Source organism: Crocuta crocuta, unplaced genomic scaffold (genome assembly GCF_008692635.1).
Source record: "Crocuta crocuta isolate KB4526 unplaced genomic scaffold, BGI_CrCroc_1.0 scaffold647, whole genome shotgun sequence".
NCBI classification, from domain to species: domain Eukaryota; kingdom Metazoa; phylum Chordata; class Mammalia; order Carnivora; family Hyaenidae; genus Crocuta; species Crocuta crocuta.
In genome coordinates this window covers 1063964-1077054 of record NW_027531286.1, presented here as the reverse complement: position 1 = coordinate 1077054, position 13091 = coordinate 1063964, and the positions used below count along the sequence as shown (strand labels likewise).

At 59.4% G+C, this 13091-nt stretch overlaps 2 protein-coding genes across 2 annotated transcripts in view; one reads left to right on the top strand and one right to left on the bottom strand.

Annotated features, from left to right (window-relative positions):
- The window catches only part of PPP1CA (protein phosphatase 1 catalytic subunit alpha), a gene marked incomplete at its 5' end in the record, with an annotated part of 2888 nt that extends 472 nt beyond the window's left edge, over positions 1 to 2416 (top strand). Inside the window, 5 exons of the mRNA XM_077771450.1 lie at positions 135 to 365; positions 969 to 1073; positions 1447 to 1670; positions 1750 to 1884; positions 1959 to 2416. Coding sequence (XP_077627576.1) covers positions 135 to 365; positions 969 to 1073; positions 1447 to 1670; positions 1750 to 1884; positions 1959 to 2069 — 806 coding nt within the window. The remainder of the gene's footprint in view (positions 1 to 134; positions 366 to 968; positions 1074 to 1446; positions 1671 to 1749; positions 1885 to 1958) is intronic.
- Positions 2199 to 7217, bottom strand: RAD9A (RAD9 checkpoint clamp component A). Its single transcript, XM_077771372.1, has 9 exons — positions 7135 to 7217; positions 6616 to 6730; positions 6422 to 6521; positions 4798 to 4907; positions 4571 to 4680; positions 4424 to 4488; positions 4209 to 4331; positions 3230 to 3434; positions 2199 to 3144 (listed from the first exon to the last, which is right to left on the bottom strand). Exons 1-9 carry the CDS (start codon positions 7138 to 7140, stop codon positions 3049 to 3051), a joined length of 930 nt encoding a protein of 309 aa, XP_077627498.1. The 5' UTR covers positions 7141 to 7217; the 3' UTR covers positions 2199 to 3048.
- Positions 7218 to 13091: the final 5874 nt, after the last annotated feature.

Sequence of the window (13091 nt, the reverse complement as noted above, 5' to 3'; positions counted from 1 at the left end):
TGCCCTCCCCTAACTCCCCTCCCCCCCCCACCGTCCCCCAAGTCCTTGGATTGCTCTTCCCTGGAGCCCAGACTTGGTTCTGGGTTCAAGTGGAGCCTCTGCACCTAGCGCTGAACAGGCTCCCTGGGTCACAGGTGACATCCATGGCCAGTACTACGACCTTCTGCGGCTGTTTGAGTACGGCGGCTTCCCTCCGGAGAGCAACTACCTCTTCCTGGGGGACTACGTGGACCGGGGCAAGCAGTCTCTGGAGACCATCTGCCTGCTGCTGGCCTATAAGATCAAGTACCCCGAGAACTTCTTCCTGCTCCGTGGGAACCACGAGTGTGCCAGCATCAACCGCATCTATGGTTTCTATGATGAGTGTGAGTAGCCAGAGTATCTGGGGCTGCCCCAGTCCGGAAGGGACTCCGCTGCTCGGTGGGGCCCTCGCGTTGTCCTGGCAGTAGAGGTGTTAGTGTCTTGACAGGTACCTGCATTCTGCGAGCTCCGTGGAGGGTGTGCACCAGGCCCTGTGTCCCCACCCTGCCCTCCCGGCACGGGGCCTGGCACTCCGCAGGGGTCTGGCGAGTGGCTGTTGACGGAGGACGGCACACACTTTACTGCAGGCCCCTGTCTGATGGCACTCCCCGCCAGTACATCCGTTAAGCACTTGGGATGCCTGTTTGGACTGGATTCTGTCCACCAGCTGAGATAAACCAGACCTAGTCTTGGCCTGGCCCTGCTCGCCGGGTGGGGGCGGGCCGTTCCCTGTCGGAACTCAGGCTCCTGTGGCCTGGGCTGCGTTAGAATTCTTCTAGGACACAATTCTTCTAAGACGGCTGGTAGACAGTGGAGTGGGGGGAGGGGGGCTTCTCTTCTCGCCCTCCACTCTTCTCCCAGCTGTGTCTGAGCGGCCCGCAAAGGGCCCAGCGGCCGGGGTGGGGGGGGTTGGCGATAGGCCTCATGAGGCTTCTCCCTCCTGGCAGGCAAGAGGCGCTACAACATTAAACTGTGGAAAACCTTTACCGACTGCTTCAACTGCCTGCCCATCGCTGCCATTGTGGACGAGAAAATCTTCTGCTGCCATGGAGGTGAGGGTGGCTCTGAGGCACGTGTGGAAGGAATGTTTGGGAAGGGGTCTTGGTTTGCATGTCACTTCTTCCAGGAAGGCCCCCCACACACACACACTCCTGTGTTAAGTCGCACTCACCCCCGTTTTGGCTTTGGCATCGTGAATGGACTTTGTCTCCTTTGTTCAGAGAGCTCTTTGGTCCTTGAGGGCAGGAACTTGAAGAGGCAGAAGGTGAAGACTTCTGCCTGCCTGGCCTCCCGGGACCCTGGCAGAGAGCCAGGTGGGAGCGGGGCGGGGGGAGGCCAACCAGCCAAGGCTTTCCAGAGCAGGAGGTCTTTGAGGCTCCTCTGAGGGGAGTGACCGGCGTCCCCTCTCCCCCCATGCGCCCCCAGGCCTGTCCCCAGACCTGCAGTCCATGGAGCAGATTCGGCGTATCATGAGGCCAACAGACGTGCCTGACCAGGGCCTGCTCTGCGACCTGCTGTGGTCCGACCCTGACAAGGACGTGCAGGGCTGGGGCGAGAATGACCGTGGTGTCTCCTTTACCTTCGGGGCTGAGGTAGTGGCCAAGTTCCTGCACAAGCACGACCTGGACCTCATCTGCCGGGCGCACCAGGTGGGCCAGCAGCCCTGGGCTGGGGGCGGGGGCCGGATGGCGGGCACCTGCTGACCTAACTGCCCCTGTCCTCACTCAGGTGGTGGAAGACGGCTATGAGTTCTTTGCCAAGCGGCAGCTGGTGACACTCTTCTCGGCTCCCAACTACTGTGGCGAGTTTGACAACGCAGGCGCCATGATGAGCGTGGATGAGACGCTCATGTGCTCCTTCCAGGTGCGGATGGGGGAGGAAGGGGCGTGTTACCCCACGGCCCAGCCTGTGAGCCTGACCAGCTTTGTCTCTTTTAGATCCTCAAGCCCGCCGACAAGAACAAGGGGAAATACGGGCAGTTCAGTGGCTTGAACCCTGGAGGCCGGCCCATCACCCCACCCCGCAACTCCGCCAAAGCCAAGAAATAGCCTCCATGTGCCCGTACTCTGCCCCAGATGGTGGATTGTACAGAAATTATGTGGCCATTGGTGGGGGGGGGGTTCATGCTGCTCCCGCCCTCAAGGCCCACCTGTCACGGGGAACACGGAGCCGTGGTATATTTTTTTTTTAATGAATCAATAGCAGCGTCCAATCCCCCAGGGCTCCTTCCGCCTGCACCGGCAGTGGGGACAGGCAGCATCCTGGGGCCGAGGCTGCAGCTCAGGGCAAAGCAGGGCCAGATGTGGGTTTGCAGCCTTGCTTGGCCGCAGGGCCAGCAGACAGATCCTGGGGCAACCCATCTGGTCTCTCGAATAAAGGTCAAAGCTGGATTCTCGCCACGGCCTCTGTCTCCCTTGTCGCAAATACTGAGCCTGGCAGCCCTTCTGCCCAGAGCCACTTGGGAGGACAGGCTCGCTGGGCATGGGGCGCCAGCCAGGGCAACCCCAGCCACAGGCTCGGCTCCACAGGGGCTTAGAATACCAACCCAGGGCCAGACAGCGTAGAGAAAGCAAGAAAAATAGTTTGCTGGCCACAAGGGATCCCAGAGGTGTGACCAGGAGTTAAGGGAGGGACACGTCATGATTGATTGGCAGAGAAGGCAGACCGGCAGGGGCCAACAGCCCCTCTGACTTCTGTCTTCGGGAAGCCGCGTCCGGCCCCAGCTACGTGGTTAGGAGTCTGGCCTGAAGGCCTACGGGGAGTAGCAGGTGAGGGACCTCCCGTCAGGCGGCAGCTCGGTGCCAAGCCTGGGAACAGGCATGACTGTCTGGGAGCTGGTGAAAGACAGTACCCGGGCTGGTCACCGGCAGCTGGGAGGGGTCTGGGGTGGGGGCAGGACCGATGGGCTCGGCTCCAGCACAGCCCACCTTTACCACCCCCCAGGGTAGAGACGCAGCCCTCTGGGGGATGGGGGAGGCTGTGGCTTCATCTAGTCCAGGGCCTCTGGACACAGGCTTGGTTCTCACTTCAGCCTTCACCCTCACTGTCTTCAGCCAGCACAGGGCTGGGGCCGGGAGGGGAGTGTGCGGGGGCCAGGATGGAGCCAAAGAACAGCGAGCGGAACTGAAAGGGAGCAGAGGAAGCAGAGTGAGTTCTGGAGGCCGCTCCTCCCTCGCCTCCCACCGCTGTCTCCATGTCCAGCCCCTACCTTCTTGGGTGGGGGAGTCCCAGGCTCTGTACTGGGCTCGGTTTCGTTGTCCTCCGAGTAGGGGCCTGGGCTAGAGGGGGGCTGGTGGCCGGGTGAAAGGGACATGGACGGTACTGCCCGGGAGCCCTCACCATCCCCAGTAGTTTCCATGGCGATCATGTAAGAGTCCATGTCGTCACTGGCAAAGTCATCCAGGTGGGGTGTGCTGTAGGCAGGGACAGGGCGGTCAGCGAGGAACGGGGAAAAGAGAGGGTACAGAGGCAGGGCCCCACCTTAGAGGACTCGGGCTGTAAAAGCTTTGTGACCAGTGATCTCTTGGCTCTGCTACTTTCTCATCTAGTTGGAGGGAAGAGATGAGGTGGTTAAGTGGAGGCTTCCCGCAGGGAGTGGACCTGGAAGCCAATTGATCAGAGCTCAGATCGGGGCCTGAGGGAGCCATCCTGGGACCCAGTTGAGCTCAGTTTGGGGAGGGGAGCGTCAAATCCTCTGAGCTCGACCACCTGGGGCCAAAGCCCCCGCCTTCCCAGGAGACAGAGCTGGAGAGCGCGGGGGCCCAGGGACGTGCTGGGCGGGGGGCCAGACTAAACTTCCTCTGTTTCAACTACACTGGGCCCATCCTCCACACCCCACCTGCCCTTCCAGCCACCTGCTTTCCCCAGCCCCAGGCAGCTCCCTGCCTCCCGGCAGCCTGTTCCCTCCTTGGCCTGGGAAGAGACTCGGAGGGGAAGACTCAGCCAGAGAAGGAAGCCAGCCCGACCCTGGGGACACTTTCCGGGGTGGGAGGGATCTCTGAGCACAGCTGATCAGGAAGGCTGAGGCTGCAGGGCTGGAAGGCGCTGTGAGCGCTGCAGGGGCTGGGGCTCGACAGGAAGTGTGTGTGCTGGGGGTGGCCCCCCAGCCTGGCCGCAGCAGCAGGCTCGGGCCGGGGTACCCGGAGACGGGAGTGGGGAGGAGTGGGCAGGTGGGGGGGCACCTTCACCTGGGAGCCTGGAGTGGAGGCGCCAGCCTGTGTAGCTCCGGGGAGTGCAGGTCCGACTCTGACATTGTGGCCAGGACGAAGTGTCCGTCCAGCAGGGAGTCCTTGACGGCAAAGATGGCTGGCCTAGGCAGATGACAGGTCCTGGGCGTGGTCAGGGCCCTTTGGCTCCCAGCATCCCAGAGCCTCCCCTCCCACAGACCGAGGCTGGGCATTACCTGCCTGGTGCATCGAAGTGAATGCTAAGAGACAAGTTTGCAGACTCTGCGAAACTCAGGAGTCCCTGGGAGGGGAGAGGCAGAGCAGTGAGGCCCGGGGCGGGGCTGGGAGGGCCGGGTGGGGAGTGTGTTGGAGGGGAAACTCACCCGGAATTCCTTGAGGCAGAAAGTGATGGCCACCCCTTCCTGGGCCTGCAGCTGTTGGAAGTCCTCCTCCCCAATGCTCATTTCCGTCACCATGGCTTTGACAGCGCTGTCTGTGGAGGCAGGAACAGGAGGAGCCTAGGCCCCTGGGCCCTATCCCCTCCTACCCCAGCTCCGCAACCCCCGCCCCCCAGCCCTGAGTCATCCCAGGCCGTGTCTGGCTCCCTCACCTGCCTCCTCCTCCAGGTAGCTACGCAGGATGACCCTGTGGCCAGAGCCGATGCCCAGCGTCACTTCTGCCAGTGCAGGGGGGAAGGGCTGCACGGCCTCCCCCAAGACCCTGTGAGGAGGGCACAGCATCACGCCCAAGGCCCAGCCCTGCCCTGCCCGGTGGCTTTGCTCTCCGTGAGCTGAGGCAGGGCTTGACCCGTGTACTAGCGTACGGGCAGCCACCAGGTGCCGGGCCTAGCGTGCCCTGGGAAGGAGGACAGGGTGAGCGGGACATGGTTCCCACCCCATCCGAAGCTTTCAGGCTGTTGGAGAAAAGTCCACCGCGAGGGACGGGGCAGAGCAGAGCAGGACCCAGAGGAGGTAACAGGAAGGGCGGGCCGTTTGCTGGGCTGTTGCACAGGCCAAACCAGGCAGGTAGTATCTGCCCACGAGGGGTGGGAAGCCACAGCAGATCATCCCTATAAACTCAGCCCTCAGGAAAAGGCCTTAAACCTTTGTCTCTCAGAGATACTGTTAACAAGTATGTGCATACAAGATCACATCTGGAATTTGCCTCCAGACAATTGAGACAGGAATAGGCACCTGCTTTTACACATATTTGAAATTGTGCGTGGAAAAAAACCCCAATTGCTCATTAAGAGAAAAAAATAGCACCAAACTCCAGACTACAGGTGAGGCCCTTCCCTCTTTCTTTACCCAGTGGAGTCCTGAGCAGCACGATCCCAACAGAACTCAGAAAAATAGCCTGTAAGGCCTCAAAGGGAACTTCAAATGACCACACCTCAGGGCTACCAAAAGAAATGAACATGACCTTGGGGTACTCAAATGCAAGCAGCATCCAGCAGAGGGCGGGAGGGGAGCTACTCCTCTCCACACTAGTCTTCTCCACTGGAGCCCCCATCTCCCACGTCCTGCACGGCCCCTGGATGCTCAGATTTTCCCAGAACGCAGCCCCACCGCCATGGCTGTTTATTCACACAGCCTTCCTGGACCATGACCTCCCTGTCCGACCTCCTTCCTGGGGCTGCAGACACCTTAAATCTACAGTCCAGGCAGGTAGGAAAAGAAGGATGACCACGCCAGACAAGGGTTTTGAGCTCCTGAGCCGCAAAGCTTAAAGACGGGCGGTCAAGGCTGCTCAGGCCAGAGAGAGAGGATTTACCTACTTGCTTGCTTTTTTTAAAATATTTTTTAAAGTTGATTTTGAGAGAGAGACAGTGCAAGTGGGGAAGGGACAGACAGAGAGGGAGAAAATCCCAAGCAGGCTCCACACCCAGCACAGAGCCCGACGTGGGGCTCGATCCCATGACCCCTGGGATCATGACCTGAGCCAAAGTCAAGAGTCAGATGCCACTCTGGTGCCTCAAAGACCTGCTTCCTAAAAGAGGAGTCAGGAGGGGTCTGAATGGCCAGAAACCCAAGCTGCACCTCTGGGAAGGAGAACACAGGCTCCTGAAGGCAGTGAGGAGCACAGGGCAGTGCCCTCCTCCATTCTCGCCTCTGCCCTTAAAGAGCCAGACCAGGCCCTGACAGCAAAGGCAGAGAAAATGAAGAAGGCATCTCCTTAAACTGACCCTTGAAGCTGGACCCACGGCCCAGCTTGGAGCCGGAGGACACACTCACCGAGCGGGGGCCCGGAGCACATGGGAGCACGATGCTGGGTCGAAGACCGCCTGCAGGGACTCACAGTCCTGGAAGGCCAGGTTGTGGGTCTTCCTCACCCCTGGATGGGCAGACGGGGTCTCAGCGGGTCTCGCTCACCTCCCCTCCCCCCCCCCACCACCTGGGACCCCTCGGCCAGCCGGCTGCCCGCTCACCATATTTGCAGTGCAGCTGGACCACCAGGCGGCTGCTCCTGCCATTCAGCGAGATGCAGCATCTCTCCACAGTCTTCTCCACCATCGCCAGTGAGCGGAAGACGGACAGGAACGACTGGGGGGAGGGGGGGACCCACCTGCTCGGTGCTGTGCCTCCACCAACCAGCTCTCACATCCCGTGGGGGACCCGGCCGTCCCAGGCTCGGCACCGACACACCAGGAAAGGAGCTCCATGATACGCAGAACATTTACGCCTTTCCGGGCGTTTGTTTGTGCGGTTACGCGCATCTGGGATACCCTGAAAGATCTATGTACCTTTCAAGGACCAACTTGGATGTCACCACTCTCTCCAAACCCTGGCAGAATCGGCCACCCTCTCCGTATCTCCCATTATGCTCTGTGATGTCTTTACTGTGCCCCTCACTGCATCGGACACGGGCTCGCTCCCGCAGCACATCTCTTCCCAGTTGCATCCACTCAGTGTCCCAGAGCAGGCACATCCCAGGGCTGCGCACTCACCTTCATCAGGATCTTACAGCGCAGGGCTTCCTGACCAGGCGGGGCCGCCTGGTACTGCTGGAAGAAGAGTGGGGCGAAGAGGAAGCAGGCATAGGCAGATCGCGAGGAGTTCACGGTCCGGAGAGAGAGCTGGGCCAGGAAAAGCAGGGAAAGGGATGCGGTGAGGGGGCAGACGCGGCCTTCTCCCGCACACTCGCTCTCCTCTCCTCCGCCTCCCCTCCAACTGTTGAAGTTCTCCCTCTCCTTCCGGTGGGCGGCTGCCTTCTCCCCGAAGCCTTCTCTGAGTCCCTGGCGGCACTGACCCCCCAGCAAGGGCCCTACACACTCTGCCCTTTCCCCTAGTCATCCCCCCACCGGCCACCGGGCACTTCAGGGACCGGGGAAGATGACAGGGCCCGAAGTGACGCCCCAACAACGGGAGGGGGGGCGGGGGGGAAACAAACACAGCAGCCACATCTGCCCAAGGGCATCTGGCCTTCTGGGAGGCAAACCCGGCTCCCTGTCGTCACCCCCTCACCCCATCTTCCAGGGGCTCCAGGTAGAGCTCGTCTCCGATACGGGACAGGGAGTGGACCGCCTTGCCGAGCACTGCGGGGAGGAGAAAGGAAACGGGGGTTAGGCGGGCATCTCCCGCGGTTCCACGTGCCCCCGCCCCCCCCCACNAGGGAGCCCCGGGCTCGGAGCCCTGAGATGTGCGGGCTCGCCCGCCTGGCTCGCCTAGCTCAGGTCTTCCTGCGTGTCGTCTGGATACGGGGTCGAAGCTGGACCTTCCGCACGGACCCAAGCGGCAGCCACCAGCTCTAAAGGGGCTAAAGCAGTTTGCGTCAGGATCTCGGGGTGGGGGGAGGGGGAGTTTGGGAGGTGGCTGTGCATTCCGGCTTGGAGCATCCGTCATCGATCCTTGAAAAACGGAAGATATTTGGGGCTGAAATGGGCAGAAGGGTGTACCTAGCAGGGCAAGCGGGAGTCAAGGGCCATTGACGCGTGGCCCTTGCCCCTGGGGAGGAAAGTGCTCCGTGAGCCTTGCAGAGGGGCGGGGGGCTGCCGAATGATGAGGGACACCAGTGGGGAGTACCGGAAACATTTTCCGAGGGTAGAGTCACATTTGTGTGACCACTTTTAGAAAGACCCCAAAGGGGCACCTGGGTGGTTCAGTCCTAAAGCCTCTGACTCTTGATTTTGGCTCAGGTCGTGATCTCACCGTTTGTGAGATTGAGGCTTTCCTCTGGCTCTGCGTTGACGGAGCGGAACCTGCTTGCGATTCTCTCTCTCCTTTTCTCTCTCTGCCTCTCCTCTTCTCTCTCCAAATAAATAAACATGGAAAAAAAAGGCCCCCAAGATGGTGCAGTGGGGGAAGTTCCCCCCTTGCCCTGGGCCCCAGGCTGCAGGTCTGCACAGCGGAAGTCTTGGAGGGAGGGACGTTCTGAGCTCTAGCCCCGACAGCACCAGGGTCCCTTAGTGCTCCGAAGGGCCTTGTTCACCCCTGTGTTCCTTAGGCCGGCTTGGCCTTGCCCTTCTGGTATTGTCTGCAGTGAAGAATGTATTTGTCTACCTGCCCCCTGCACTTCTGGATCCCCCCTTTGTGTCTCCCTCTCCTTGCCCTGGGTGCCTGTCCCTCACCGGTCTTCACTGGAGCACTTGGGACGTTATTCTTTTTTTTTTTAAGTTTATTTTAAGGGAGAGAGTATGGGCAGAGTGAGAGAAAAGGGGAGAGAGAATCCCAAGCAGAGCTGGGATGTCCGTGCAGAGCCAGATGTGGGGCTGGATCTCAAGAAATGGGAGATCGCATGCAGAGCCTAGGTCAAGAGTCAGATGCTTAACGGAGTGAGCCACCCAGGCGCCCGTGGGGGAGGTTAGTCTTGCCTTCCAAGGGGATCAGTGTAAATGGCACCCCTCTACCCAGGCACTTAAGTCAGCATCCTGGGAGTCATCCTTGATGCTCTCTGTCACCCCGCACAGTCCTTCAGCAGGCCCTGACTGCTCCACCTTCAGAACAGGTGACCCCACTTCCATCTCCACATCTCCACGGCCATCTTCCTGGCTCCGGCCACCATTCTCTCTCCCTGGACGCCTGTGGGAGCTCTCAGTGCTCTCCCGCCTCCGGCCTGTCCTCGTCAGTCCACCCTCCATACAGCACCAAAGTGACCTTCTGGAAACGTCCCCCGTCTCACATACTGGCTCCTCTTCCTGGAGCTCGGCTGCAGTTCCTCGTCCTCAGGCTCTGCTCTGCCGTCACCTCCGCTCATCGCAATGCAGCATTCCTTCATACCCGTCTACTTAAGGTGCTGTGACGAAACTTCCAGCTTCTTCCCACCGTCCTATCCTTCACTGGATACTAGCTGCCCAACCCCCCCCCCGCCCCACGTCCTGTCAAAAATAAAACCTACAAAAGAACCTAGCGTTAGGTATTCTCTTCCTTCCCTTTCCTCCTCTCTCTATATCCCTCGCTCTCTTTTTACCCCAACGTCTGGCTCAGACCAGAAGGGAGCCTGGAGCTGGGAATCAGGGGTCCTGGATCTCTGGTCCGAGCTTCACCACGACTCGCTGGGGGACTGTGCCAGCCCCTCTCCGTCTCTGCGGCCGTGTCTTCATCTGTATAATGTGCTTGGTGGTGTGAGGTGCCGAGGTTCCTTCCGACCTTGGTGTGTTGTGCTCCTGGATTCGGGGGCCCTCGGCTTTCCCGGGCCCGTCATCTGGCCACGGTTCCAGAGAGGGGTTGTGATCGGCTGTCCTGCGTCTCCGACACCGCGGGGCCGGAAGGAAGCTCTCCTGTCTGAAGCCGGCCAGCCTCCCTGGGCTTGCAGTTGGCAGAGGCGATGATGCCTTTCAGGTCCGGAAGGAGGAGGCACAGTGGGGGCCGAGGCACGCTTTGTGTTGGGAGAGGAGTCGGAACGCAAAGGCATTTTGGGGTCTGTGGCGGAAGAGATGTGGTGCAGCTCCAGCGCTGCCCACAGATAGTCTCAAGCAGGTCAAGCCCTTTCTTTGGGTTTCGGTTTCCTTCTTGATAAAATGAGGGGGGTGCAGGAGATGCTCTCACAGGATCCTTTCAACCCCCAAATTCTTAGTCTTCACCCCACAGGTACGTACGTGTGTAAGTATGTGGGAAGATGTGTGTGGTACCGATGGAGCATGGCGGTTGCCATTTCAAGCTTTAAATTTTTTTTAAATGTTTTATTTAGCTTTGAGAGAGATAGAGACAGCGTGAGCCAGGGAGGGTCAGAGAGAGAGGGAGACACAGAATCTGAAACAGGTTCCAGGCTCTGAGCTAGCCGTCAGCACAGAGCCTGACGTGGGGCTCGAACCCACGAACCATGAGATCATGACCTGAGCCGAAGTCGGACGCTTAACCGACTGAGCCACCTAGGTGCCCCTCAAACTTATAAAATAATTATCTGTTGATGGAGCGCCTGGGTGGCCATCAGTTGAGCATCTGGTTCTTGATTTTAGCTCAGCTCAGGATCTCAGGGTTGTGAGACTGAGCCCTGAATTGGGCTCTGCACTGAGTATGGAGCCTGCTTGCGATTCTCTCTCTCTCTGCCCCCTCCTTCGCTCTCCCACTCTTTTTCTCTCTCCATAATAATAATTGTTATTATTAATATGTTAATAATCATTAATAGTAATTTTATCATCATCATCTGTTGGAAAATTTCTTCCCTGTAACCACTACTTCTTACCCAACTGGTTAGGTTTATTTAATTATTTCTACGTGTTTGTTTATTTTTGAGAGGAAGAGAGAGCAAGAGAACAAGGAAGAGGCAGAGAGGGGGAGACACAGAATCCGAAGCAGGCTCCAGGCTCTGAGCTGTCGGCACAGAGTCCGATGTGGGGCTTGAACTTGTGAACCAGGAGATCATGACCTGAGCTGAAGTCGGAAGCTTAACTGACCGAGCCACCCACGTGCCACCCAACTGTTTAGGTTTAAACATGCAGGAATTCAGGGGCACCTGGCTGTCTCGGTGGGTGGAGCAAGATCTCAGGGGTTATAAGCTCAAGCCCCACGTTGGGTGTAGAGGTTAACTAAAAATAAAATCCTTTAAAAATACTGTTTTTAGTGTTTATTTTTGAGAGAGAGAAACAGAGCGTGAGCGGGGGAGGGGCAGAGAGAGAGGGAGACACAGAATCAAGCAGGCTCCAGGCACTGAGCCATCAGCACAGAGCCGGAAGCAGGGCTCGAACCCATGAACCGTGAGATCATGACCTGAGCCGAAGTCTGACACTTAACCGACTGAGCCTCCTGGGTGCCCCCCCAAAATAAAATCTTTTTTTAAAAACGCAGGAATTCCCAGAGTGCGGTAACCTGTATCAGACACACTTCTCTACAGGAAAGAGTACAGGACAACAGTCCCTGGCAGCTCGGGCTTCCACCCTGGTGGAGGGACACTGTGTAGAGAGAGGGGTGGCCTGCGCCAAGGCCCCGAAGGAAGTGTGCCGGGTTGTACACACACGAGAGTGGTGTTTGTGTGGTTACTCTGGGGTAACCAAGCGGACAAGGGAGCTCTGAGCTGCTGGGGGCACCGAACCGGCGGAGCACTGCTTGCCCCCGGCCCCCCCGATAACGTAACGTGTTTGCCACACGCCAGGTGCAGCCCCCGTAGGCCAGCGCTGCCCAGGCCTTCCTTGTCCCCCGCCGTCTGTCCCGGCGGCCAGAACAGGCTTGGCCCACGGCAGCAGTTTGAAAAGCATATACCGAGGGGCGCCTGGGCGTCTCAGGTGAGCGTCCCATCCTGCTCTTGATCTTGGCTCAGGTCATGATCTCACGGTTGGGGGGCTGGAGCCCCATGTCGGGCTCTGCGCCCGCGGAGCCTGCTTGGGATTCTCTCTCCCTCTCTTTCTGCCCCTCCCCACTCACACTCTCGAAATAAATAAAGCTAAAGGAAAAAAAGCACACACTGAATGGCAAGAAGATAGCATTGGGAGAGGTGGCGGGGCCTGAGCCCGGGGTGTCTGCTCAGGGGACTAAAGGCCCTCTGGGCACCGGCCTGCCTAGATCTGGCGCCCACTGCTTCCGGGTTGGTGCACCTTGGACGCGTTGCTTCTTTTCTCTGAGCCTCAGTTGCCTCACCTGTAAACTGGGGAGGGGTAAGGCCAGTCCTTCCCTGAGAGGGCCGTGTGCGGCCCCCGNGCTCCCTCTCCCTCTTTTGAGGTCAGGAGGGAAACAAAATAAATCAGCGTGGGCGGAGCCCCGGTGAATCCCACCAGGAGCCTGGAAGGAAAGTCCCCCCAGAGAAGCAACACAGAGAGTGGCCTGGAGGCCAGGGGCCGGTCAGAGGACTCTGGTGTAGACGGAAGTCAGCCCCGCAAAGAGGCGCAGTGGTGGTGGTGGTGGGGCACTGCCACGTGGCCGAGCCGCAGTTCTGGGCCCTCGACGCCCTCTGACTCATGGGCAGAACGAGTCCTGGCTGCCCTGCACGCTGCCAGGGGCCGGCCGTGCTCGCTCTGCAAGACCCGAGCGCCCAGCGCACACGGGAGGGAGACCGGGTCCCTTGGGGCTGCAGGGTCGAGGTGGAAGGGAGACGGGATGGAATGTTTTAAACCCGCGGCAGGGATGGGAAGGGGGAAGTTCCAGCTTGTTCACCAAAACCTGGCCCGCGGGAGTTACAGGGCCCCCTTGGAGCGCAAGTGAGGTAAGTTTAGGACAAATCAAAGGCAGCGCGCCGTGCCCAGCAGGGGAGGCCCGCGATGGAACTCATTACTCCAAAATGTGGTCTCGGCTGGAAATATAAATAGCTTCACAAAAGGTTTAGATAAATCCATGGATGACAGTTCCATTCATGGCTTGGAAGGGGAAGGAGGCTGTTAGGGGCCTGCTGGCCCGTGGGGAAAGCATCGGGGAGGCCACCTGGCCTCCCTCAGACCACCCCTCGGGGCCCCGGTCAGAGGCCGGCTTCGGGCCGCAGAGCCCCAGGAGGCAGTGGTGCTCCTGAGGGCTGCAGCCAGGCCTGAGTCCCAGGCCCCCT